Raw genomic sequence first — 27,731 nt, 5'->3', positions numbered from 1 at the left:
AAAAATTTAAAAGGGTGGGGGGTATACCCAGATTACATATACTCCATCTCCACTGAAGAAACAAAAACAATAGTGGTGGAGGAATGTATAGCGAAGAAGCTGCGAGAAGCGAACAGATTTGATTTCCAACGAAGTGGATTGTATGTGGGTTATAACACCTTACCAAGCGTCGTAACGACGGAGGAATTGAGGCCACATATAATCGTGAAAGGGTAGAGATGGACTATATGTAATCTGAACCTTTCCCCCCCTTATTTATTAATTTTTTTTACGGAATCCCACGTTTTAGGCTATGGAGATTCCGATTCTGAAAAAAAATTTTTTGAAAAATTTCAATCCCCCCCCCCACCAAGCAGGCTATTTACATGCTAGAAATAACAGCCAAATCTCACAAAACTAGTGTTAGGGTTAGGTTTAGGGTTAGGGTTAGGGTCAGGGTTAGGGTTTGAGTAAGGGTTAGGTTTACCCTGTGGATCTATATAAAAACCGGGGGGGGGGATCGAAATTTTGAAATTGAGATTTTTGAAAAATCTTTTCCAGAATCGGATAATCCATGGTCTGAAACATAGGATTCCGTGAAAAAAAAACAAAATTTAAAAGTGGGGGTATACCCAGATTACATATACTCCATCTCCACCCGTGAAAGAACCATAAACGATAACAAACTGTATAAGAAAACTGTTAAATGAAACTGCGAGCTTTGGGGGACTCGTAAGCCATTCCGTCATCATATTGTAAGTTACTCATTTCATTTCATCATTCGCTTTATGTACCCCACGTTTTGTATTGTATTATCTGTCTTTGTAATGTCCCCCTCTTTATAATGAGGCCTTAGTGCCTATAAGAAAGGTTTCACAGATACTGTGAAGTCTGTGAACACATTGCATACATAGGCATGTTCTGCTTAACACATTTTTTCTGAACTTGACGAAGACAGATCGTGTCCACATTGATTATACCACACTGAGTCCCAGGCAAGACATTTGGACTGGTATACACATTTCGTCTGTTTAACAGGATACTAGTCAAGGTCTTTCCAGCTATTGATCTTAATTCAGCAATAATTTCACAACTCATTATTTGAGGATATAAATTAAAATAAGACAGAAATGAAAAATAGTAAATATAACTGGTCTTAAGTTTACAAACTTAATCAAGACAAAGTTTGCGTGAGTTTGTAAAAATGTGACTTTTTTCCGAACCAAAATTGTGACTTTATTACTGTGACTTTTTTTTACCATTTTTTCCCCCTTCTCCGATGGACATCTAATCGTCACAAGAGGTTTGACCATCGATTGATCACCGGAAGAATGTAGTCGCCGAGACTCTGACAGAACACATTATAACAATCCTTTCTGTTAAAGGAACAAAGCCTGAAAGTTTGGGGAGGGAACGAGTCGGTTACATTGACTCCAGGACATAACTGGTGCTTATTTTATCGGTTCCAAAAGGGTGAAAGGTAAGTCCACGAAGGAAATATTTGAAGTTAAAACGTAAAGTCGGAAAAAATGCTGCTAAGTATTTTGTTCGGCATGCTAACAGCTTTGCCAGCTCGCTGCCTTTTGCCGATGTGCAATAGTAATCACAAAAGTTTTTAATCAGGGTAGATTCGAAAGTGTGGCTAGCTTACAAGTGACTGTTCCACTGTCATATTTTCTTTGGACCAAAACCGCGAAATTGTAAGTTTTTCACTCGAGATATTTACTTTTATTTTAGTCTTTCTTCAATTCAGTTTATTGGTTTCTTTAGCATTTATTTTATGTTTTCATTACTGGGTATTTATTTACTAGTTGTAATATCTTCTGTCATTGTTTTTCTCGTATTTAATTTCTAAATGTTAGTATTGACACTTCTTTTTTCTTCTAGTCCGTTGTCAGTTCTTAACTGAGCGCGAGTAAAATCATCAATTTTCCGGCTGTGACCATCTCGTCTGAATTTTTTCACCAGAGACAGTTGTCTAGAAGCCACATTTTCTAATATGTTGTTCGTTGAGAAGATTAAGTAGCTATTTTTAGCAGAATGTGGCTACATCGCCGTCACATGCGAGTGTTAGTCGGTTGTATAACCCCAGGTCGGCTATCTTCAACAAAACATGACATTTTTATCGCACGAACTGAAGAATAAAAGTAAACAAAATTGTAGCGGAGGTATAGAGGCAATAAGTTTCATCATCATCTATATATAAACTTAACAAATATAAGACTTATCTTGTTATAAATTTGACTCTAGTCAAATGTCTCGCCTTCCATATATGTATGTTGTTTACGCCCTGATAATGCAGTTCTTTAATCAGAGGCATTCCGGACGTGACTACCTTATCCTTTTAGATGTATGTAGGACAATATGGTACTACTAAAGCAGCGCGGACCCGAACGTGCAGTCGCGCGTCCGCGCTAGCTAGTCTTGAGTGGTCGATCCTAACCCTAACCCTATCCCTAACCCTAACCCTAACCCTAACCCTAACCCTCTCCCTAACCCTAACCCTATCCCCAACCCGCGTGTGCAAATGAATACGTGGTTAGGGTTAGGGTTAGGAATAGGGTTAGGGTTAGGATCGACCACTCACGACTAGCTAGCGCGGACGCGCGACTGCGCGTTCGGGTCCGCACTGCTTTAGTAGTACCGGACAATATTTTCTTGTGTCTCCTTTAATTATTTAAGATGTTAGGTTGTTATTTGAGAGAGATTTTGCTACTCTTCCCAACAGGTCGAGCCTCTATGTAGAGGCTCTTCGTTGATTTGACCCTGTCTATTTTATATCCTTCAGGTTAGGTTCTGTCCTGACCAAACAGGTCCTCTTATTTTCGGGAATAGTGTACCCAGACTGTATTATCCCACTTGTCCTTTAATCTTAATAATATTGTGTTATTTGAAGGGTTTAGCTGCTATTTCTAGCAGATGGAGCAACCACGCTACTTCGTTAGCCCCTCTCCTGCTCTTGTCTGTCTAATTCAAGATAGTCATTGTCTTTTCAACTCCACACTGCAGCTTATTTGTTATCGCTTAGCCCCAAATAGTGTCGGATTGAACTAGGTTAAGAACGACTTCGCAAAAGTAGTTCTTATCCAATAGACCTATGAAACAAGATATTCCGTCCATGACAAACCCATCGGTTTTGTCCTTTTTTTTAAGGCTATAGGGTATGATTTAACTGTTATTTTTAGTACGCCAACCGTGTAAACGCTTCATCATTGGCTGATCTATCTAATTTATAAAAATGGTTGTAGGAAATTATTCTGGCACTTCTCCTGCACAGTGTTCATATGTTTAACCTTTTCCCTTCTTGTGGCACACAGGACATATTTCCCTGGCGTCCTTATCGTAGAAATGATTACCCATTCCCATTTTTATTCAACTAGCAGAGTATCTTGGGACTTATGAAAAGAAAGCTTTTTTTGGGGCAGGCAAAGGATTAATGTTGTGAACCAAGATAATTTAGTTAATTATAATTTTGCCCATACTGAGGAGAAAACCACCACCATTAACTTAATAATTAATTCTGGTCAATAATTATAATCCTAGTCTTATTTAGGAGCGAATAATTATCATGACAGCTTCAATTGTAATCAGTGGCAGTGTGGTATAAATGTGTTTTAAATGGATTAGTGAAAGGAGGGAGAAAAACATCACTGACTTCTCTCAGACCATTGAGATTATCAGGGAAGAAGAAGCTATCCTCAGATCAGAGACCTGGAGTGAATATTTGCAAGAGGGGACTCTATTAAAGGCATTCAAGAGCTAGGTGGGTGTGTTAAACCAGGTAATGGATGAAGTCTATCATCCAGGAAGAGGCATGGACCTTCCAGTGGATCTTCACACTGTTTTGATTTTATTCTCAAAACTGGTTGACTCATTGCTCATGGTAGAAGACATTTGCCCATGGTGCCAGTGTTGCAAAGCAAACTTCTGAGCAGCACTGCTATACGTAACTTGATCGCTCTCCCCCACCTTTTCTCTCTCTATTAGCATAGTTTGGAAGGGAAAAATGATAGACTTATAACACAGAGCAAAACTGGAAGTTCCTACGAGACTACTGCATACTGATGGTTATGAACAAAGTTCCTGCAAGACTATACATACATACATACATTGTACAGGCCTTGACTGTGTGCTTAAGAAGTTCCCTTCTCAACCACATGGTTGTCAGTTTAGTCCTACTGTGTCTTGTTTGTGAGTGGATTTACAAGACAGAAACTGAAAGAAGCTTATCGTGTGTGTATGTGTCTGCCCTTGTCTTGGTATTGTGTGATAGTTTTAAATGAATGTCATACAAGCGATATCCTTCATTTCCAATCTTCTCTTAAAACATGTTCAGTAATGGGGAAACATTACTTTACTTGGAAACAGGTGAAGTTTGGTGACAGGAAAGGCATCCAGTTGTAAAATCTGCTTCAAAAAATTCTAATCAACTCTTATGAGCAAAGAAAAGTGGATGTTAAATGATGATGATGATACACACATATACACAATGTTATTTTGAATTCTTAAATTTCAGAAGAATGGCTCGTAAAAGCCATAAACTCCCAGCAAAGGAAAGTTCTTCAAAAATGAGAAAACAGTGCAAAATTGAGCACTTTTTTAAGAAATCCCCTGAAAATCACTCTGGAGACAGAAAAGATGTCAATAGTGTTGAAGTTAAAAAGACTTGTAGCTCAGAATCTCCTGTGAATGTCCATAAAAGAAAACGAAATCCATCAAATGATTCAGAAGGTAATGTAGTTTTGTGTTTTTGTTGTTTATTTACAAGAAGAGGGGCAGCACCACCATGACCTTTGTAGTCCCTTAGAGAATTAATGATTGATACAGTTGGTGTTTAGCTTGAACCTCTCAATGTTAATTTGTGTTGGATAAATGTCAACAAAGAGGATTTCCAGTTTTTGTGTAATGTAGGTTATATGAGTCAGTTTGATGATGCGATGATGGGAGAAAGAGTTGGTGAATTTGGTTGGACACAAAATGTTAGTTCAAAGTCGCATCAGAAGAGACAGAATGAAGAAACAGCACATGGGAACCAATGTTTGTAACATGTTGGTGCCAATTAAATGGATAGCCAATTTTGAATGCAGTCTAGTTCATATATGTATGTATGTGTGTGTGTGTGTGTGTGTGTGTAAGAGCAGGCCTGTTCCAGATGTGTCAGTAGTATTATAAAGTGAACTGCATCTGAACTTTGTTGAGAGCAACTGACCAAGGCTGAATCAGGAGGCTTGATTTTGGGTTGTTGTATTAGCAATTCTGTTGTGTAGCCCCAGATCAGCAGTGTTTGATCAGACATACGGTCAGCAGGAAATTGGCTGAATGTCTAGGCTTGATTTACAGATCTCTTATTCCAGAAATACCATGTCTCCATTTGCTGAAATGCTTACTGCACAATCTACCCTGCAATGATGAATAGAAAGAAGTGAAATGTGAGACAGTCTGGACATGCAGTGATGAATAGTTTAGGATAAAGTATGACAGGGTGAACATGGAATACTCTCTGACATCATCATCATCATCAATCTGAATTTTAATTAACACTCTTTGTTGTATTAAAATACTTTGTAAATTTGTATTTTTTCATTACACAGCTTTTGTTACCAAATATTTTATGGCTGAATTCTCTCAACTGATTGATTGAGACTGTTTTCACCTCTCACTCTCAATGTCTTATGCTCTCTCTCTCTTACACACAGAGGAACACTGATGTTTTCCTTTATTTTATTCCCTGTTTTTAACCTCTGTTAGCTTCCAGGTTGAATGAAGTAAGTCTTGAAAGAAGCAGGATAAAGAGGGTTGTTTACCTGTAATATGGGAACTATGATCATACTAACAATAATATATGGCTGCCTTTTTTGCCAGCAGTGAATTATAAAATTGATGTAAATGGTATCTCTGTTTACATCATAGACAAATATGCTGAGTTGGCTAGGGAGCCTTTACAAGCATTTTCGATCTGCCAGAAATAGCAGCCAGATTTTTTTCAAATCCCACATTTAAATGCCATAGAAAAGACTACATTGCATAATGCAGTCCTGGATTCCCTGTGGGTATGAAAAAAAAAACCAGAATGGTCCAGCTGAAATGCCTTTGATTGTAAATCTGCTTCACAGAGTTGACAAGGGTTTAGGCAACGATGAATATATGCGTAGCGATAACGTTTTTTGCTTCTGTATTTTTATATATGCTCTTTTTTTTTCTCTCTCTCTCACTTTCTCCAGGGATTGAATCCTTCTTCAGTAAACAGAATTGTTTGGATACAAAAAGTGAAACATCTAAATCACGTGGAAGAACTTCTCTAAAAACTAGACTGTCTTTAAAGCGGAAAAAGAAAAAAAGTGAGGAACAGGGGGGGAAATTATCTAATGGTGTTATTGAAGTAATTGACATAACAGAAAATGGAATGGAAGATTGTTTAACAAATTCATTAGTTTCAAAGGATCAAATGGAATCTGCAAGTCTTGGTCTGATGCTTAATCCATTGTCATTAGATGTTAATGAGAATGATATTGAATTATCAAATAATCACTTGGTACCAAATAAAACTGAAGTTACACCATCAACAACAACAACACAAACATTACAACATGCATTGCCATTGGATGGTAATGACAAACTCTGTGATGATAAACTGCAGTCAGTGTTAGAAGGAAATATTCTGTGTTCGCAAAGTGAAACAAATGATAGCAACTCTTGTCGATTAAATCTAAATGAACCAGGAACAGACAAGGTTTTGGATTCGGACATTGTTAAAGAAACAGTGGACTGTACAAGCATAGATTTATCCAGTGAATCAAAATCATCAAAGAATATGAGCAAATCTCTACTGGCAGAACAAGCAGGTGATAAGCAGCAAAAACAGAAACCGCAATTAAATTTACCTGATTTTGGAAAACCAATCTCTTCAGATTCTTCTAGCATCGATTCATCTCCTGTGGATGGTCTCGAAAGCTCTGTATCTAAATGTAAATCTGATGAATTTCTTGATGAAGGAACTGGATCTCAACCTCAAGAGATGGAGGCTGATGGGGATACAGATGTCAAGTTCCGTGTCCCTTATTATCTGGAGAACTTTATGGCAATGATGTCACAGGTGTTAGAAGATGATTATTACAGATCCCTCTTCAATGAAGATGATATGGAAGTTGTTGAGAAATTTAACAGACTCTCAGGTCAGTTTACAAATTCGGTTTGTCTCCATGAATTTTCTATGACTACTTCATTTGCTGTAGAATTAATTAAGGAATGAGATTCTATAGAATTAAGGAGAGAGAGTCTATAGAATTAAAAATTCTATAGAATTAAAGATTCTATAGAATTAAAGATAGAGGTTCTATAAAATTAATTGAGAGAGTGTCTGTGGAATTAAAAAATTCTATAAAATTAACTAGAGATTTTATAGAATTAATGAGAGATTCTATAGAATTAATTAACGAGAGATACTTTAGAATTAAGAAAAAGATTCTATAGAATTAAGCAAAGAATATATAGTACTAATTAAAAGATTCCTAAGAATTAAGGTGAGATTCTATAGAATTGAAGATAGAAGGTGTAGAATTAATTAAGGTTTAATGTGTAAGCCCCAAGCACCTGTATGAAGATAATAGGAAGAATAACATTTTAAAGATGGAATTTTTTTACTTCTGACAGAGGTTGCCCAGAAACTGTATGTGCGGATGTTTTCACGCAAGTTGATGTGGAGAATGCAGATAAAGATAAAGTATCCAGAGATTGCTGAAAACCTTTCAAGCTTTATAAATGAATTAATCGAAGCTGGTTTGGCCCACTCAGGTGAGAGTTTCAGAGAATTATCTGATTGCGTTTTCTCTTTCTTCTTATTGTTCTTGTTGTATATAAACATTTGTCTTAGTGGTTAGGATGTTGGGCTCACGATCATAAGGCTGTGTATTTGGTTCCTTGACTGGGTGATATGTTGTATCCTTGAGCAAGAGTACTTCCTTTCATGTTGCTACAGTCTACTCAGCTGTAAATGAGTATCAACCCAATACTGGTGAAGCCTTTTCTTCCCCCAGCTGCTGTCATATCCTCAGTGTTCCTCCGTGTCAAGAATGGGAGAGTTGAGAGCGTATCTGTTTATGACTACATGGGTACCCAAAACAATGAAAGCATGTCTCACAGCTGTTTAGGTAACAGTTTTGCTGAAGATAGAATCTTCATGGAATTGAAGTGGAGTTTTCTTTGTCTTCTTCAAGATATCTGAAAGATAAGAAATAATTAACAAAATACTTGACAGTTATACAATGATTCTTGTAAAAGGCCAGAAATTTGAGAAGAGAAGTTAGTTGATTATATCAAACACATTATCTACATTCGACAGATATTTGTCCTCATCTTGTTTGTTGTTAACACAACGTTTCGGCTGATATACCCTCCAGCCTTCTTCCATTAAGCATTGTGTCCACTGTGGTGATTATTCTGCCAGCTCACCACCTTAATAACAATAACAACAACAACAACAACTAATAATAATAATAATACCAGCAACAGCACCTGTTGTCTGTGTCCATTTGTATAATAATAATGTTTATAACTTTTGTTCCAGTCTGTAAATTTGGAAGTAGAAATATAATTGATTTAATCAGCCCCTAATTCTTCACTGATATCTCTTTCATTGATCTTAAAGGAATGAAAGATGAAGTTAGCTTAGGCAGGATTTGAATTCAGAACAAAGGAACTGACAGAATAGTGCAAAGCCTTTCCTGTGACCCTCTGCATTTCAACTTTTAACAAACTCTATCGTTTTATTCTTGTCCATTATAGTAGCATTTATTTCATTTTCAGAACAAAACCTGACCAGCCTGGAGGAGACACTACACCTCTTGCCTTCTGCAGATTTGAGAACAGTTGCCAAATCGTTTTACCATAATTGTTCCAACCAGACCAAGGTACAAATAGTTGACCTTTTACTGAAGCACTGCAAACAACAGTCTGTCAGATCTCTCTTTGAACCAAATGGATTGCAAACTGTGGAGAAATCAATGATGAATCGGTAACACTTTTGTTTTATTGTAATGGAAAAAGTGGCGGGGGGGGGGGGGATATAAAGAAGGTTTTTATTTACATTGAGGCAGGGGCTATGACTTTTATAGATCCTCTGAGATTGGCTTAGCTAATTTTATTGCTGCAGGAAAATCATGTGCAGGGAAGGGGTTCCAGAGGGATGATATTCAGAGGAGGGAGGATATGGTGCAGTTGTTACTGTAAGTCCTGTGAAGGGAACACAGTATGGGTGACAAGTGGAGGAGAGATGAGTGATTGGAGACTGTCTGAATGAAGGGAACATTTGACCAGTCATATAGTTAATCTGTTTTTACCTGTGTTTATCCAAACTAACATGGGTTACAAGAATATATTATTGAGGTATTGTTTTACAACCACATGGCCTTCTTGTTGCTAACCTTTACTCGTTTTTCAAATCGGAGATATCTGTAGTCTTGGTAGAAAAGCTAGAGAGAAGAGGCAGCATGTCTGTGGGCCAGATGTTGGTGTGTATTGATGAACGAGTTGATAACAGTTAACTGGTGGCCTTACTGTCAATTTGGTGTAGGATATCTGTGTGTAGAACAGCTATAGCAGCAACTGTCCTTGAGATGGGAACTATTTCATTGTGGGACTCACCTGACTCTTGTAAACCAGGAAAATATAGGAGGTAGGAATAAACAAAACATTATGATGATGATAAAGAGAGTGAATTCGAGGTTGTGCCCCCGCCACTGCTTGATAGCTGGTGTTGGTGTGTTTACATTCCCATAGCTTAGTGGTTTGGCAAAAGAGACCAATCGAATTAATACCAAGCTAAAAAGAAATTACTGGGACCGATTCATTCAGCTAAAAATTCTTCAAGGCAGTGCCCCAGCATGGTCACAGTCTAATCACTGAAATAAAAGGTAAAAGATGTTAGTGTGTGCGTCTCCTTGTCTTGATATTGTGTGATGTAAATGCATATCGTTCATTCCCAATATTCTGTGAAAACTTGTCTGGCCATTGGGAAATATTACCTTGCTTGGAAAAAGGAAAGGGTTGATGACAGACAGACAAAGCATCTGGTTGTAGAAAACTTGTTGCAATAAATTCTTTCTGACTCATGTAAGCATGAAAAAGCAAATGCTAAATGATGATGAGAATTGGTGTAAATGACTGAAAGCTTAATCAAAAGCTTTATCATATCACAGTTGGTGGCTTTTAAACTTTTTTTTTATTTCCCTGCTTCTAATTCCATGGTTGGAGTTAAATTTGCTTTTAATTTTGGCATTGATGATAATAAAAGAAGCAGATAAGGATTTGGTGCCAGGGGAGGGTGTTATATTGGCCTGAAGTCACAAATGGTATTAACTGTTTATAGTTCCAGTTCAGCCTTGATCCAGTTGACATGATCCATTCCAGCCATGACTAATCCACCTCTTTACTTTGTCTTACTTTGAAGATCTGTATTTTTTTTTTTTTGAGCTGAAAATAAAGTGAACAGTTGTTGCTTAACCCTGATGTAGCAGTCTTGTTGTTGAAAGTAATCCAGCTGTGACCAACCTGTTGTTTTTTAAGGATATCTAGGACTAAATTACTTGAAGTGTCTTTTTTCATTTAAGAAAGCAAGGTGTGAATTGAGGAAAATCTGGCTACTATTTCTAGCATCTTAACTGACCATGTAGATTCTCTGTTGTGGGTTTAGTGAACAAGATTTGGTGCAGATAGTAATGAATGTCTAATTCCTCAAGAAATAGCAGTCAAATCCCCCTCAGATCACACCTGAGCATCTTTGAAAAAAAAAATTTACACCTGAGAAAGGAATACACTGGAATGTCTGTCTTTACTTATAAGTCTACTGTTCCAGACTTCTGCTATTCCATCAGCATTGAAATGGATTTAAAAAACACCATCAACAACAACATTGAAAGTTGACATTTCTGAAACCATTTATTGGATTATTTCATAAATTCTAATTGTTGTTTATTTGATTTGTTACAGCGCCAAAAAACTTCTTGGACCATGCTTTAAGTTAGTGGAATCTCATCGCTCTGTTTTTGTACGTTTGTTAACTCTGTTCTCATTGTGTGTGAACTCTATGGATGACGAAACTGGTGGTGCAATTTCTGCACAATTGTAAGTTGCTAATTTTCATATTGTTCTTACTATTATTATTATTGAAGCAGTGAGCTGGCAGAGATGTTAGCGTTTCAGCCAAAATGCTTAGCGGCATTCCATGTCTTTGCATTCAGAGTTTAAATTCTGTCAGGGTTGACTTTGCCTTTCATCCTGTTGTCGTCGATAGAATAAATACCAGTTGAGCCCTGGAGTCAATGTAATTGACTAGCCCTCTCCCACCTATATTGTCAGACCTTGTGACTATAGTCAGAAGGATTATTATTATTATTATTATTATTAAGGTGATGAGCTGGCAGAATTGTTAGCATGCCGGGCAAAATGCTTAGCGGCATTTCATCCGTCTTTACATTCTGAGTTCAAATTCTGCCTTTCATCCTTTCGAGGTCAATGAAATAAGTACCAGTTGAGCACTGGGGTCGATGTAATCGACTCGCCCCCTTCCCCAAAATTTCAGGCCTTGTGCCTACAGTAGAAAGGATTATTATTATTATTATTATTTTAAAGCAGTGAGCTGCAGAATTATTAGCATGCCAGACAGAATACTTTGCAGCATTTTGTCCATCTTTACATTCAAATTCTGCCAAGGTTGACTTTGCCTTTCATCCTTTCAAGCTTGATAAAATAAGTACCAGTTGGACACTGGGGTCAGTGTAAGTCAATTACTAGGGATATTTGAAGAAGGAATTTTTATATTCCAAAATATTATATCAGACTATGGATGATTAAATTACAGCAGTTATTATAATCCATTGTTGTTATTATAGTGCATTGTTGTGCCATTCAAAACCCATTTTTTTACAAACAATACACAAAGCTTCAAACAAACTACAATACTCTCCTATATATATATGTATATATATACAGATATATATATGTATATATATATGTATATATATATATATATATATATATATATATATATATATATATATATATATAGTAGGATATGAAAGTCATTATGAATCAGTAATGTATATTTTTTGTCATTTTATGTCTTAGTTTTAATTTCGAATCCAACCAGAGTGGATTTTGCTATAACCAAGAATCCAAAAGATTTGAGGATTTGATATCACCTGTTAGAATATTTACTCAAGTTCTAAATTTTCAGGTTTCAGATGCTGCAAGTAAACATTGGTCGTGTTGTGTTCCCCACTTATAAAATTCACAGACAAACAGAAATCTTTCAATCAAGAAATGACTTAATCAGGTAAAAAAAAGCTCATTAATACTCATTTACATAGTTTTGCTTTTTTTTTTTTTTCAATTAAGCCAGAGTGGGGAAGGGCAATGCCTGTGACCCTTTTAAAATGGGATAATTGTCATCACATGCGCATTTTCCATTACTGGCATGGGTTGGACAGTTTGACAGGCTCCTACGGTCCCAAAGACTGCATCATGCTACAGTGCTTGTTTTGGCATGGCTTCTACAGTTGGATACCCTTCATAATGCCAACCACTTTACAGAGTGTACTGGGTGCTGTTTTGTGTCACTAACACTAGTGAGGCCATCCAGTTTTGCAAGACTATGAATCCTGAGGGGGAGGGCTTTATGCTAGGAGATGATGGGGCAAAAGTATGAGAGAAGGGGCCAGAGCAAATCTGGTCTCTTACTGTGGAGGAGCTGCATGACATTTTAGAAGGGAGGGCTGGAGGGATTGAGGGAGGGTGTGGGAGATGACTGACCATGTTGAGCAATAGAACAGTCATGATGAAACAATGATGTTCATTAGAAATTCTTTTATGAAGGCCAGTTCTTTGGTGTTACTCAGCTGAGAGAGGTATGGGATTCTCTGATGAATACACAAAATATGCATAAGTAACTACTATTTTGACTATTACATAAAATCTAGTGAAACCTGACTGGATTATGGTTTAGATATTTTAGTTACTACAGGCTTCCATACTTTACTACAACCAACAAAGTAATGGGTTTCTGATGATTATATGAAATAGACAAGTAACTACTGTCTTGGCTATTACATAAAATCTAGTAAAACTAAAGTGGGTTACAATTGGGATATTTTGGTTTGTGCAGGCCTCCATACTTTACTACCCTGCTTCCACTAAATCTATGTATTCTTCTGGTATTTTCCTAGGTATGGTGATGCTATTCAACTGGACAGTGAAATGGTTTCTAGAATGGAGAAGAAGGATTTATCTGGTGCCTATGAAGTCTACCTCAAAGCCAAAATGCTCTACGATGACAACAAAAAGGACAAAAGAATAAAAATGTAAGTTATCTTTGAAAAGTAATTTTTTCTCTCTCTCTCTTTAAACTTGTGTGTGTGTGTGGGTTTGTTTGCATTTGTCATCATCATCTGGTCAGGCTTGCTCAGACAAATGTCTTTCAATTGCTACTGTCTTGTCTATGGTCACAGGTCCTATGGACGATTGCGGTGCCAGTCAAACTGATGAGTTTCCCAGACCAAGTTTCCTAAGAGTGTAATTTGTTCCGAGAAGTTAGAAGAAATCCAAAGACAAAGTATTTTTTATGCTTTGCTTCTTTATTTAAGACACTAGGATATAATTTGTAGGAGATTTGCTTGCTATTTCTAGCATATCAAGCAACCCTGTAAAGGCTCCCTCATTATTTCAAAGTTATGCTATATATGGAGGAATAGATGTGTTAGTTATATAACTGGTAAAAGATGGCTGAGTTGATTAGATGTTGAATAACTAAGCTAAGTGGTCAGTATTCTGTGTTCTACCCCTGGCATTGGATTTAGGAACCACTGTTAAGTTCTGGGTTTTATGTAATTAACTTCCTGCCTCCTCTCAAGATTGCTGGCCTTGTGCCAAAATTAGAAAGACTCTTGTAACAACACAATCATCATCATCATTGCTTAACATCCGCTTTCCATGCTGGCATGGGGGAGCCGGTCAGGTAGGAGCCTGCATTAGGCTTCTGCAACTGTTTTGGCAGGATTTTTACGGCTGGATGTTCTTCCTAACACCTACCACTCAACAGAATGGACTTAGTGCTTTTCACGTGGCACAAGCAAAGTCAAAGAAATTAATCAAACATTGTATAATTAAATACATGTAAATTTACTTATAATTGATTCAGATTTTAGATTGTCTTATGTAAAAATAGTGACATCTCAGGCCTTATAATTGCACTGTGGACCACCATAACTTCGGTTTGGAACACTTGTGGTCTGTCTGGGCCTTGATGAGCGTTACTGGTATAGTCCATTTAGTAATAAGTAGGTACCACAGGATAGTAGTATAGTCTAGTCAAAAGTAGCTGTAGAATGGTACAGTCCTCTTAGCTGTAAGTAGGTACCCAAGATGTGCTATGATCTACTTAGTAATAAGTAGATACCACAGGTGGGTGGTATAGTACACCCAGGTAAAAACTCATTAATGCTGTTGCTATCATGCTATCTTTTGTTATTTTTGTTTGTTTAGGTGGGACAAGAAACTACCCCTATTTCTGAGACATTGTACCACTGGGTACGTTTGTTCCCATATCCTCTTCCAAGGGGTTGAATTGCTTCAAAGACAAAGGAACTACAAAGATGCTGTTGCGATATTAGAGGAGTTACTGTCCCAGGACATATATGGCTGCAGCCACAGAGGTCGTTGGTATGATCGATTGGCCTTGAACTTGGATCAACATTTGCAGTCACCAGGCAAGGTAGAGCAATTAGTCTTGTTTTGAAAACAAAGTTTCCATGTTTTCCCTTTCAGCTACCCTACTCCTCCCCTCTTCTTCTTTCCTTTTCTCCCCCTCTCCTTCCCCCCTCTCCTCCTGCTTGATCTGGACTGACTTAATGGTGGTGGGAGTTAAACAGTAACAAGGAGAAAACACATGACATAAAAAAGGCACCAGAGGAGCGATGCATACCCTGTGCACAGATAAATTTTTTTCTCAAATTATAGTGTGGCCTGCAATGTGTTGCTTATCCACACTTTTTAATTGAACTGAATTAAGCTTTGTAAGTGTTTGTCTAAAAGCGGATTGGAAGTCTGAGTAGATGACAGCTAAAAGTAGACTTGATCGATGTCTACACCAAACACATGAGTAAAATTTGCATATGACTAAATAAATGATTATTCAAATAATAATCATGATTAAGAAAAAGAAAGTGAACAAAATGAAATACTTATAGAAAATGTTGCATAGAATTTCAAAAGATGCTTGGATTTGGTCATTCAACCATTCATTGACACCTGCATGCCACTGTAAAAGTCAGCAAATTGGGTCAATGGGTTCCTCACAAACTTCCCGAGTCTAATTGCGTGCACAGAGTGAATGTTGTAGGTGTTGTTGTCAGACTGTAAACACTCAGAACCAAAGCTGCAGGACGTCACATTTGATGCTCTACCAATTCCACCAGTCTACTGTCTTGCATTTGTATTTTATTGACTCTGAAAGGATGAAAGGCAAAGCTGACTGGATGTGACTGGGGAGGGTCTCCAGAGGCTCAACATCACCTTGGAGGATGCAGAGGGACTGGCATGGGACCATCAGTGATGGAGAGTGCTGGTGGTCCTGGTTGGCTGTACACATGATGATGCCTCAGGGTCCCATTAAGCAAGCAAGAGTATGAAACACCAGGTAACTCCCATCTGATGTTCCAATGCCAATGCCTGTTCACCATATATAATATGTGTGTATGTATGAGTATGTGTGTGTTTGTGTGAGTGTGTTTGCATGCATGTATGCACATGTATGTGTGTTTATGTGTTAAAATTTGTTAATTTTCTTTTTGTTATTGTTTTGTTTCCAGGCTCTGGACATAATAGAAAAAGGTTTGAAGGACTCTTTGGTTTCTGTTGGTCACAGATATTCTTTATATTTAAGAGCAGAAAAAATTTGCAAAGATTCCAAATCTCGCTGGCACAAAAGATTAAAGAAACTCAAACATGAACCTGTTGTTGAGGCTCCTAAGGTATGTTTCACACCTTTACAGTCGAAGGAATTTTTCTAAACCACCAATTACAGGTACAACACTAACTGATGGTTCAGAACCTCTTATAGTTTGCACTAATTTACCTTGATACCTGTATTTTGATTAATTCTTTTCATAAATTTAATATATGTTTAATTTAAGGTGGTCAGCTAACGGAGTCGTTAGCATGCCAGGTGAAGTGCTTTGTGGCATTTCGTCCATCTTTAGGCTCTGAGTTCAAATCCTGCTGGGGTTGGATTTACCTTTCAGGGTCGATAAAATAAGTACCAGTTGAGTGCTGGGGTTGATTTAATTGACTTTAGCCCCTCCCCCCAAACTACTGGCCTTGTGCTAAACTTTGAAGCCAATATTTGTTTCATTTAGTGAGTGCTGACCAGGGTGACCACCCATGTTTCAGAAAAACCAGTTAGCCTGAAAGACTTTGGTACCTCTAATTACCTTAATTAATATGTTTGTTTTGTTTGTTTTAATTTTGCTTTCTTTATAGGGTAATCTAAAGGGATGTAACAAAGTAATATAAATGGATGCCTAGTTTTATATCTTGCTATTTTTAGTTTAATTCTTACAGAATTTAACACTGCTTACCATCCTCCTGGGATCAATATTAATTGTAATACACTCAGGTCAGCAGTATTGTGTCTATATTGTATTTGCTGAAGAACTGTGAAGTTGGTTACAGGTTCCTTAATGAACCAATTTATAATTAGTTCACTGCATTAATGGGGTGAGTTTGTGCAACTTGGACAGAACAAATAACACATTATTTTTGTTAAAAATCACAGGTTTATTAATTTTTACTCAAGCGAGATCGTTGCCAGTGCCACTGGACTGGCTCCTGTGCAGGTGGCACGTAAAATACACCATTTTGAGTGTGGCCGTTGCCAATACTGCCCGACTGATCTTCATGCCGGTGGCACGTGAAAGCACCCACTACACTCTCGGAGTGGTTGGCGTTAGGAAGGGCATCCAGCTGTAGAAACTCTGCCAAATAAAATTGGAGCCTGATGTAGCCACCCGGTTTACCAGTCCTCAGTCAAATCGTCCAACCCATGCTAGCATGGAAAGCGGACGTTAAACGATGATGATGATGACCAGTATATATTGGCAGACGACATGAATACACACACTCCCTTCCACTCTCTTTCTCTCTATGCACACACACACATATGATGGGCTTCTCTGTTTCCATCCACCAGGGCCACTTGCAAGGTCTTGGTTAGCCTAGGTCTATAATAAAAGATGCTTACCCAAGTTGCCTTGCAGTGGGACTGAACCCTAAATGATGTACTTGGGAAGCAAACCTCATAACTACACAGCCATGCCTTCAAATCGGGAAAAATAAATGTCAAACAGTGAAGATAAATGAAAATAACAAAATAACATGAGCTGCTTTATTGAGATGTTGTGAACCAAATGCTTGATTATAGAAATAATAAACAGTGGTGTATTTATTTAATATTTCAGGTATTTATCACTGGTAAAACATTAGAATGTGGTTTACCTGGCGTCAGGTATCGGTTTATTACTAATAATTATGATGCAACAGATGGTACTTCCTCTGAAGATGTAGTAATGTGTACTGTTGAAATTCTGGTTCTTAATCATTACATGAATAATGGCTATCCACAAGGTAAGAAACTTAATTCTAACACAGGATTTTATCCTCACTTGGTAAATCAATCAATCAACCTTTTTTGACTTGGTTGAACAACCAGTCCCAACCAGTTGGGATTCACATTATGGGTTCAACTATTCATCCTTTTAATTGCTGAATGCAAAATGTAGCTTACAAAACCTCCATCACTGAAGGTTCCAATTACAGCTTGCAAAACCCCTGTCACAAGGTTATCCATTTACTGCTGAATGGACTGTGCAATGTGAAATGAAGTGTTTTGCTTGAGAACGCAACACATAACTGGTGTGGGTATGGAAACCATGATCTTGCGATCATGAGTGCAACACCCTAACCACTTGGCCATGCACCTTGGTAAAACTGCCCAATGATGCAGAAGGAATTTAGGTGATTTTTGTCAACAAATTCAGTTTCTCTACTTCTGATGTTGTGAGAGATTTAGCTGTTAAATTGTTTCGGTCAAGTGTTAATGAAGATGTTATTTAATTAAATGTGATATTGATTAATTTCACATCGTTTGTCTTCTGTTGCAGGTCTGCACGCTGAAGGTTCCATCATGCATTTCCTTTTTGCTCTGTTCTTCTTCGACATCCTTTACATGGACATACCTGATGTCTTCATTAGTCCCTTTCAAGCATGTCCCCTTGACATGGCATCTCCTGACTTCTATTTAAACAGAAAAGAAGCCATCGATGAGCGTTTGCAGTTCATCTCCACTGCATCTCTACAGGTGAGGCTTTTTGCGTGTGTGCGTATATATTTACCTTCTTCCTGAACAGAAATATTCATCAATCCTATTCACTTTTCTTACTTATTGATCCCCCCCCCCCCCCACATTCTTTCTCTCTCTATATAATGTATGTGTGTGTGTGTATTTTATATTTTTTGTGTGTGTATTTTATATTTTTTGTGTGCAGATATAATAACTGAAGATGATCTGAGACGCATGCTCAGTGTCTCTTTATGCATTAAATTATCAAATTATCCAATTTTTCGTTTTTGAAAAGGCAAAAAAGATATGAAAACGTTCAGAGTTGTCCCCCTTGCTTTCTTATCCAAGTGATAATGTTGGATAATCTTACAGTATTTTCTCCTAATGGCTATTTTCAACCCTGCTGTGATAATTTGTGATGCTGTACTTTAGCCCTAGGTCACACATGACCAAAGGCATTCCAGCTATGACCACCCTGTCTTTTTCTTACGTTCGGGGAACCCAGGGCCACCTTATGCAACATACCCTTTGCTGGTTGAGTGATTTGAAGGACATTTTGCTGCTATTTGTCGCAAGTCTTACACTCATGTAGAGACCTCAGTTTAAAGTACAGGAGTGGGTTGGACTACCTAGGGTCAGTCATGGCTATTGCTTAGTTTTAGTTGCTCAGTTCTCCTTATAGAACAAGAGGTGGTGGTAGGCATTTCACATCATACAGCACTAATACTATCAAGGGACAGCATGAACACCTCAACATCCTCTTCTGAACTAAACGTCTTAGGCATTATGCCTCTTTTGGAAAAGGCAACTGATGACCAGTTATATCTTTCAAGATATCAAAATATCGTAGCAAGCAAAATAATATGAATTAATGTAAGAACATGTTTTCATGTTGAACATGGAGCATTTACATCTTTCCACACATGATGCCCGGTTGAGTAAAAAGGCGTTGTGATGAACATGGAAGCCATGGGTGGATATAAACCAGAGTGAAGGTTTTGGTGGTAGTAGCAAATATTCGAACTGGAAATCGGCTATGTATGGCGGGTACAGACTGACTTGAGCCCTGCAAATTGCTATGGACCCAGATTTTAAAGCTATTGTTTAGCTACATTAAATTCATCTTAGATTCTTTTAATACACTCTGTGTCATGTATAACATCTATCCATCCATATGTATCATCATCTTCATCATCATCATCTGCTTTCCATGCTGGCATGGGTTGGACAGTTTGACAGGAGCTGGCCTGGCAGAAGACGGCACCGTTTCTGTGTCTGCTTTGGCATAGTTTTTTTTTTTTTACGGCTAGATTCTCTTCCTAACACCAACCACCCCACAGAGTGGACTGTGTGCTTTTTACATGGCACCAGCACAAGTGAGGTCAGTTTTGTCATGGTTTTTATGACTGGATGCCCTTCCAAACGCCAACCACTTCACAGTGTGGACTGGATGCTTTTTACATGGCATGTATTGCATGGTTCGAAATGAATTGAAGAGCCAGATGTCTTTGCCAAACTCCAATGCCAGCCAATTCACAGAGGGTATTGGGTGCTTTTCATGGCACCAGTACTAATGAGTGTACTAGGTACCTGTAAGACAAGGCTCCTCATATTGAGGGATATCAAAGTATGTGAGGGGTGGGGGACAAGAGCAGGTATCTTGTTGAAAGTGAATACATGGCTTCCCCATCTGGAGAGAGAGATACAAGGTACTTGGTGAAAATGAAAAGAGAATAGAATAGGGAGCAAAAGGTGGGTTGGTAAGTGCTTTAGAGTGAAAAGTGTGACTAATGATTAGAGATAGGAATTTAGTTAGATGCAGTGAATATCAGTTTGAGGGAGAGGAAGTGAAAGAAGGAAATAGAGGTGGGGCAGGGGGAGGTCAGTGACAAGGGACGGTAGTAGGGATACACTGTGAGGTAAGGCTAGACAGGGCCTCATTTTTTTGAGATGGAAGTGTCTTCTCAAGTCCAGTCATCTCGGCCATGATTTGTTAAATTGTTCAATTATTTTGTTTTTCTTCTTGCAGGAACTAAATGAGCAAATAGCAAAAGTCTGGGAAGACAATTATGGCTGCATGCTTGCAGGTGGCAAGTGGGAGATGTTTAATTCACTTTCTGAATTGCAGGTTTGTTTACATTTGTTATCATAGAAACAACTGAAACTGTTTTGTCATTCTTCTCTCTCTTCCACTTCATCTCTTCCTTTTTCCATTCTTTTACTTAAGAAGAAATCATTAATATGTGAGCTAACAATGGAGTCACTAGATGTGTTAGAAATAGCAGCAACATCTCCCTCCTATCACATTATGCTATCATCAAAAACAGAACACATTGCATAGTGCAGTCCTAGGGAGACTTACTCTCTGTTCAATTCCTCTGCATTATTCTGTTTGCTGTTCATGCATTTTCTGATGAATTGTAATACATCTGAGTGTTGTATGTAATAACTTCATTGTTATTATTATTATTATTATTATTATTATTATTATTCATTATTATTATTATTATTACGTGCAGGTGGCACATAAAAAACACCATTTTGAGCGTGGCCGTTGCCAGTACCATGTGACTGGCACATAAAAGCGCCCACTACACTCTTGGAGTGGTTGGCATTAGGAAGGGCATCCAGCTGTAGAAACTCTGCCAAATCAGATTGGAGCCTGGTGTACCCTTGTGGCTTGCCAGTCCTCAGTCAAATCGTCCAACCCATGCCAGCATGGAAAGCGGACGTTAAACGATGATGATGATTATTATTATTGTGGCAGTGAGCTGGCAGAATTGTTAGCGTGCTGAACGAAATGCTTAGCAGCGTTTTGCCCATCGCTATGTTCTGAGTTCAAATTTCACCGAGGTTGACTTTGTCTTTCTTCCTTTCAGGGTTGATAAAATAAGTACCAGTTGAACACCGGGGGTTGATGTAATCGACTCATCCCCTCCCCCAAAATTGCTGCCCTTGTGGCAGAACATGAACCCATTATTATTATTCATTATTTTTGAAGAACAAAAGACAAATGCAGAATGGTAGCCACTAAAGCACAAAGTCAGCTCAACCATTTTCAACCATTTTCAACCTGGGGCTATAAACAATGTTTTATATTGCTGTTATTGTTTAGCCCTTGGTCAGCCTTGACTGATCAAAGGCATTCTAGCAATGACTATCCCCTCCTTCTCTCAGACATGGTGTATCTAGGGTTGCTTTATCCTATGTGTCCCTTCTTTTTCAAAGTGACAGGGAGCATTTGGGAGACTTGGTTCTTATTTCTAACATGCTGAATGACTTCATATTAGTTTCCTCATTGTCTTTAATATTGTTGGAATTATGGTAGATTGGCAGAGATGTTGGGTTACTAGGCTAAATAGTTAAATGTAGTTTGGTTTCAGACCTCTACATTCTGAGTTCAAATCGTGCCCTTGTCTTTCATCCCTCCAGATTTGATAAAATAACTACCAGTTGTTCATCCACCTGAAATTCATGGCCTTAAGCTTATGCATGAAAATCCTTATGTATCAATTGTTGTGGCTGTGTGGTAAGAAGTTTGCTTCCCAGCCACATAGTTTTGGGTTCAGTCCCACTAAGTGGCACTTTGAGCAAGTGTCTTTCACTATAATCCTAGGCTGGCCAAAGCCTTGTAACTGGATTTGGTTGATGGAAACTCAAAGAAGCTCATTGTGTGTGTGTGTGTGTGTAAATGTATCGTGGCACTAATAACCTGGTGTTTGAACTCAGTATACACTGTCATGGTTGGAATTTCTTTGATCATGGACCTACTTAATCAGGGTTGATCTGGGGTTAAACAACAACCTTTCCTACCACGACCTGCTAGAAATATTGTCCAGATGTCCCCTGATTCACATTCTACTTTCTTAAAAAATAAAGGACACTTTACATATTGTTGTCCAATTACACAATGCCTGGGAAAGAAAAGATGGGGTGGTCATATTTGGGCCATCTTTGTTCATAAGCTTGCTTAATCAGTGCTAGTCTAGGGTAAATACCCTCCTACCACTCATTATCCCTTCTTTGTTTCACGGTCAAACTCTACTTTATAAAAACTCTCCCCTCATCTTTTCTACTTGTACACAGGTGGGCGTGAAAAATATTTTGTTTCTTTCTTATTTATTTCTATTTTAATTAAATAATAATTTTTTTCGTTTAATACCAGGGTCTGGTTAGTTGTATGGAAGGTAAGATTCTGGCAGGAATCTTTGGAAGGTATGCCAAAAATCCGCGTCACACTCGAAGTGGGTTCCCTGATTTAACCCTTTGGAATGTAAACACAAAGAAATTCAAGGTTTGTTGCATTTTTATGACTTCTCTCTCTATACTTTTTCCTGTATACATTCACTCTTCATCTCCTTTATACACCCTCCCTTAATAGTTTAATCTCATACAATCACGGTACTTGATAATAAACTGTGTCTGTGTTCTTTAGTTTTGCTTGAACTCCGAAATCAGGGAGATTCAGCATGAATGACGAGGCTGACCCATTTGAATTAGAGGTACTACTCATTTTTGCCAGCTGAGTGGACTGGAGCAATGAGAGATAATACACGTTGTTCAAGGACAACTTGCTGCTAGGAACTGAAAGGAATTGAACTCATCACCTTACGAGCCTGAACCAAATAACCAAACCACTGAACCACGTGCCTTTGATCACTGATAAATGAATACTCTGCAGTGCAGCTTAATCACACCTATTCCTGATTATAAACAGGAAGTTCTATATTTCTGTTCTGTGTTGTATGGCATCCTTGGATGGTCTTTGACTGGTTCTGATATCATATCAGTTTTTCCATGAGAAGGGGTTGCTTGCCCCAACACTTTGTCCTTCATTTCTGGGGAAAGGGACACTGTTAATAGTCTCCTCACAACCCTTCTCACTGCACAACAAATCAGATTCCAACAGAGAAAGTGAGAGAGAATTGACACCAGTACATGACTGGTATTTATTTGTTGACATGCGAAGGATGAAAGGCAATGTTGACTTTGACTGGATTTGAACTCAACACACAAAGATTTGAAGCAAATACCACAAGGCACTCTGTCTGATGCTCTACCAACTCAGTTTGTTAGTTTGAAGACATTAAACTAAGTTTTTTGGATTGAAAGAGGAAACTAAAATCTAAAGCTCTTTTGTAATAGTGTTAATAAATAATTGTATTAAAATGTTGGGAGGACATGCAACGTCTGTGATTGAATACACGCAATTTATATATCTGCCTCAATAAACTCTGTCTCATTCATGCAAGAATAGGAAAATGGATATTAAATGATGACGATGATGGTGGTTGGAATGCCTTTCATCATAAGTCTACCCAATCAGAGCTTCACTTGGGCTAAAAACAACAACTGTACATTTTATTGTTTCTCTTTTAACAATATTGATCTCCATTAAATTGGATATTTATGTTCCCATTAACTCTTCTATATCAATCTATTGAACTGTTACACTTCATTGATTTCATTCTGTTTGATCTCTTTCATTGTTTTCTAACTTTGAGATTTCATAGATTTTTTTTTTTTTATGTTAATGTTAAATTATTCCATCAATCAATAATTTATTACAGTCTCACAAAGACTGTAAAATCAAAGGAAAGCCATCCATGCCCGTCCCTGGTAAAACCTTGTACACCATATATCTAGTCTAGCGTTCTAATTTTTGTTTAATTTGGAGTTCTGATAATATTCTTGGAAAAGCAAGAATGCTGCAACTTGCTGTCTTTCTTTCTCAGAATGTGCGCAGGAGTGGCTGTGTGGTAAGTAGCTTGCTTACCAACCACATGGTTCTGGGTTCAGTCCCACTGTGTGGCACCTTGGGCAAGTGTCTTCTACTATAGCCTCAGACCGACCAAAGCCTTGTGACTGGATTTGGTAGACGGAAACTGAAAGAAGCCCGTCGTATATATGTATGTATATGTGTACGTATGTGTGTGTGTTTGTCCCCCCAGCATCACTTGACAACTGATGCTGGTGTGTTTACGTCCCCCTAACTTAGCTGTTCGGCAAAAGAGACCCATAGAATAAGTACTAGGCTTCCAAAGAATAAGTCCTGGGGTTGATTTGCTTGACTAAAGGCGGTGCTCCAGCATGGCCGCAGTCAAATGACTGAAACGGGTAAAAGAGTAATATTTTTTTGTGCAAGAATCATAAATAGATTTAATTGCTAGATTTCATTCAGTGAGTAATTATTTCTGAGTTGCCTTCTATTGGTCTGCTCTCTCTCTCTCTTTCTTTTATTTCTCTGCCCTCTCTGTTTATGTTAACTCCAAGTGCATTAGCAGCAAAAATGAAATGAAATAATTTGTTGAGGATTAAAACCACACCCAAGCTTATGACCATGGAAGTTTACCCTTCGTACTTCATGGTTTCTAAAATGCTTAAAGATCTTTGTTTGGCAGAATTGATAGAACATTGGAAAAAAAACTGCTTTGGGATATTTGTTGCAGGGTTTTACCTTCTGAGTTCAAATCCTGCTAAGATAAACATTGCCTTTTATCCTTTTGGGCTGATAAAATAAAGCGCCAGTCAATTACTGGGGCCATTATAAACAAGTATTCCTTTCTCTCTAAGTTTCAGACCTTGTGTTTGCCTTTGTTAAAAACAATTATTGCAGTTTAAAAAAAAAAAATTGTACATGATTTTTATTTATAAAATGTGTCAAACAAATGAGATAACTGTCACTTTGTCAGTTACAATGATGGGGTTTCCAGTTGGTGTGATCAATGCTTGTGAAATTAGCATTACAAGTGGCTGAGCACTCTACAGACATGCAGACCCTTAATGTAGTTCTTGGGGAGATTCAGTGCAACACAGAACGTGACAAGGCTGGTCCATTTGAATAACTCAAAAATGAGTAGAACTCAATTTTGCCAGCTGAGGACTGCAGCAGCAAGAAGAAATGAAGTGTCTTGCTCAAGGACACATGCTGCTAGGAATCGAACTCACAACTTTGAGCCAACTACCCTAACCTCTTAGCCACACACCTTCAAACAAATAATATAAAAGAGAACGCGTGTAGTTCCTAGTGGGAACTAAACCCACATCCACTTAATTCATAGCTTATATGTATCTCTTGTGATTGTATATTTGACTTCATCATTTAAAATCCGTGTTCCATGCTTGTTTTAAGCTATTAGACAAAGGATCCAATGAACTGAAGGACTGCATCGTACTCCAGTGTTGCTTTGACATGGTTTCTGTGGCTGGATACCCTTCTTAATACTGAGGCACAGTATAGCTGAATGGTTAAGAAGTTCATTTTGAAACTACACAGTTCTGGGTTCAATCCTACTGTATGGCATCTTGAATTGACCTGTATTTCATGAGTGAAATTGAGTCAAAAGAAATTGTATCGAAGCCTGTCAGATTGCATCTGTAATTCAAAAGTGAGAATCTTGTCACAGACTGTTTCATACTGATTCTGCCTGACAATTATTGGTAGGGTATACATTAATGTGCTCTACTCAGCCACTCACACATTAATTCAGGAGCTAGTTTTACACTTGACCAAACAACTGAATCCTCGTCATATAAATTCGTTTGAACATTTATAATTTTTCTAAATACTAAAAAAAAAAAAAAATATGTAACGAGTTCTTTTGAATCTGACAACGACACTTAACCCATTGGCTTAATGAAGAGGTACAGTACTGCCTTTGTACTTAGAACACTAAACAGTTTTAGGATGGTTCTATTATTGAAACATGTGATGTATTTAGTATTGTTAACCACTTAAACGAACTCCACTCCTTCATTATGGTTATCTTTGTTCATCCGGACAATTAAAGCAAACAAGATCTTAGTGACATGCTCCTAAATACAACACAAAGTGTCCTACAAGATCTGAACTTCTCTTGGGCAGTTTCCCCAAAAGTAAACCAACCTACGTAATTGTGTTACCTCAGTTTTCTTGTCTGTATGCAGAAATTGAAGGTAAACAACTCTTGTGTTTATATTGGTTTCATTCAGTTAGTGGGTGTTTCTCAGTTGGATCTCTAAATCATTTAATGTCTGCTTTTCCATGTTTGCATGGTGTCGGATGGAATTTGTTAAGGCACATTTTCTACGATCGGATCCCCTTCCTGTCGCTATAACTAGACAAGTCTTTTCAGGAAACACCCGAAACGAATAATCTCGTTTCTATGGCGATGATGGTCATTTACAACCATCACGTGCTGTCTAGACCAGGGGTTTTCAAACTGTGGTCTGCGGACCACAGGGGGTCCGCAAGGACAAGACAGGGGTTCCGTGGACAGCAAATACTTTTTATGGGCAATTTGATTTTACATATATTTTTTAATCGAAATCTTTTAATTGACAATGAACCTATTTGTTAAATACTGTTAAATAAATAAATGTAAAAATATATGTTATTTTAAGCAAATATTTATGTATAAATCTCATAAGCGTTTATAAGGGGGTCCCTAAGGTAAAGCCTGAAATATAAAGGGGTCCGCAAGTCAAAAAGTTTGAAAACCCCTGGTCTAGACAATGGTATACATAGACACGGATTTTATTTTCCGTCTACCAAATCCACTCACAAGGCTTTGGTCGCCTCGGGGTTACCTATAGACTACACACATACAAGATGCCATGCAGTGGGACTTGAACCTGGAACCACATGGTTGGGATCCAAGCTTAACCCACACAGCTATTACAAAATGTATTACTGATTGTTAATCTAAATGTTAATATTCTTATTTACAGATCTCGGAAGTCAAAGGCCCTGGTGACCGTTTGTCCACCAAACAGATGTTGTGGTTGGATTATCTCATCAAATTAGGAGTTGATGCTGAAGTCAGTCACATAAAACGTAAGAGAAAACCTTACTTTCATTATTTCAAAGTCGTCATCGTTTAACGTCCGTTGTCCATGCTGGCATGGGTTGTACGTTTCACAACTGAAGTTTAGGGTTTCTAACCACACTCGTGGGAATCAGGCTGACAGAAACCTAATTATTTGTAGAAATAGTTGGAAATAAAAACTGCTGCATCTGTGAGGGGAGGTAACTTAGGATGGTGTGTGGTATTGTTTCATTATGGAATGGCTCAGAACTTGAATCGATATGCGTCTACAAAGAGAGGGCGTGGTACTTCAGCATGGTTTGCAGTCAATAACTGAAACTAGGAGAAAGTATTGTGAATAATCTTAATATCGAGGTTTAGTGTAGTTGAAACCTCAAGTACTGCATTGTTAGTTCCTATTTGTAGCTGATTGTTATTACATAAGGTTCGTCTTATAAAGTAGGTTGGTGGGATAGTTAAGTGTGTGGCTGTTTAATGGACAGAAAAAAATCAAAGATTACGGATATAATTCATGCTGTTTCTGTTTTAATATGCTGGTATGGATTATTAGACAAGTCTAT

The 27,731-nt window shown here is 37.9% G+C and overlaps 1 protein-coding gene across 3 annotated transcripts in view; it reads left to right on the top strand.

Annotated features, from left to right (window-relative positions):
- The first annotated feature begins 105 nt into the window (after positions 1 to 105).
- The window catches only part of LOC106868099 (fanconi-associated nuclease 1), a 27,959-nt gene continuing 333 nt past the window's right edge, over positions 106 to 27,731 (top strand). The window contains exons 1-15 of one of the 3 annotated variants that reach the window (XM_089338802.1): positions 106 to 734; positions 4,496 to 4,710; positions 6,201 to 7,151; positions 7,630 to 7,770; positions 8,782 to 8,989; positions 10,963 to 11,097; positions 12,209 to 12,307; positions 13,197 to 13,331; positions 14,512 to 14,740; positions 15,837 to 15,998; positions 17,484 to 17,649; positions 18,186 to 18,382; positions 20,394 to 20,492; positions 22,530 to 22,658; positions 27,074 to 27,179. In XM_089338802.1, the coding sequence (XP_089194928.1) occupies positions 4,500 to 4,710; positions 6,201 to 7,151; positions 7,630 to 7,770; positions 8,782 to 8,989; positions 10,963 to 11,097; positions 12,209 to 12,307; positions 13,197 to 13,331; positions 14,512 to 14,740; positions 15,837 to 15,998; positions 17,484 to 17,649; positions 18,186 to 18,382; positions 20,394 to 20,492; positions 22,530 to 22,658; positions 27,074 to 27,179 (2,968 nt within the window). In that variant the 5' untranslated portion in view covers positions 106 to 734; positions 4,496 to 4,499. Of the gene's footprint in view, positions 1,460 to 1,646; positions 1,680 to 4,495; positions 4,711 to 6,200; positions 7,152 to 7,629; positions 7,771 to 8,781; positions 8,990 to 10,962; positions 11,098 to 12,208; positions 12,308 to 13,196; positions 13,332 to 14,511; positions 14,741 to 15,836; positions 15,999 to 17,483; positions 17,650 to 18,185; positions 18,383 to 20,393; positions 20,493 to 22,529; positions 22,659 to 27,073; positions 27,180 to 27,731 lie in introns of those variants that run through there. The other 2 variants (XM_089338801.1, XM_014913218.3) reach the window with 2 other exon arrangements.

The sequence above is a fragment of the Octopus bimaculoides genome, chromosome 21, assembly GCF_046866305.1.
Source record: "Octopus bimaculoides isolate indiv1 chromosome 21, ASM4686630v1, whole genome shotgun sequence".
In the NCBI taxonomy this organism is placed as follows: Eukaryota; Metazoa; Mollusca; class Cephalopoda; order Octopoda; family Octopodidae; genus Octopus; species Octopus bimaculoides.
Note: the sequence above shows the minus strand (reverse complement) of the source record. Positions and strands in the feature narration are given on the sequence as shown.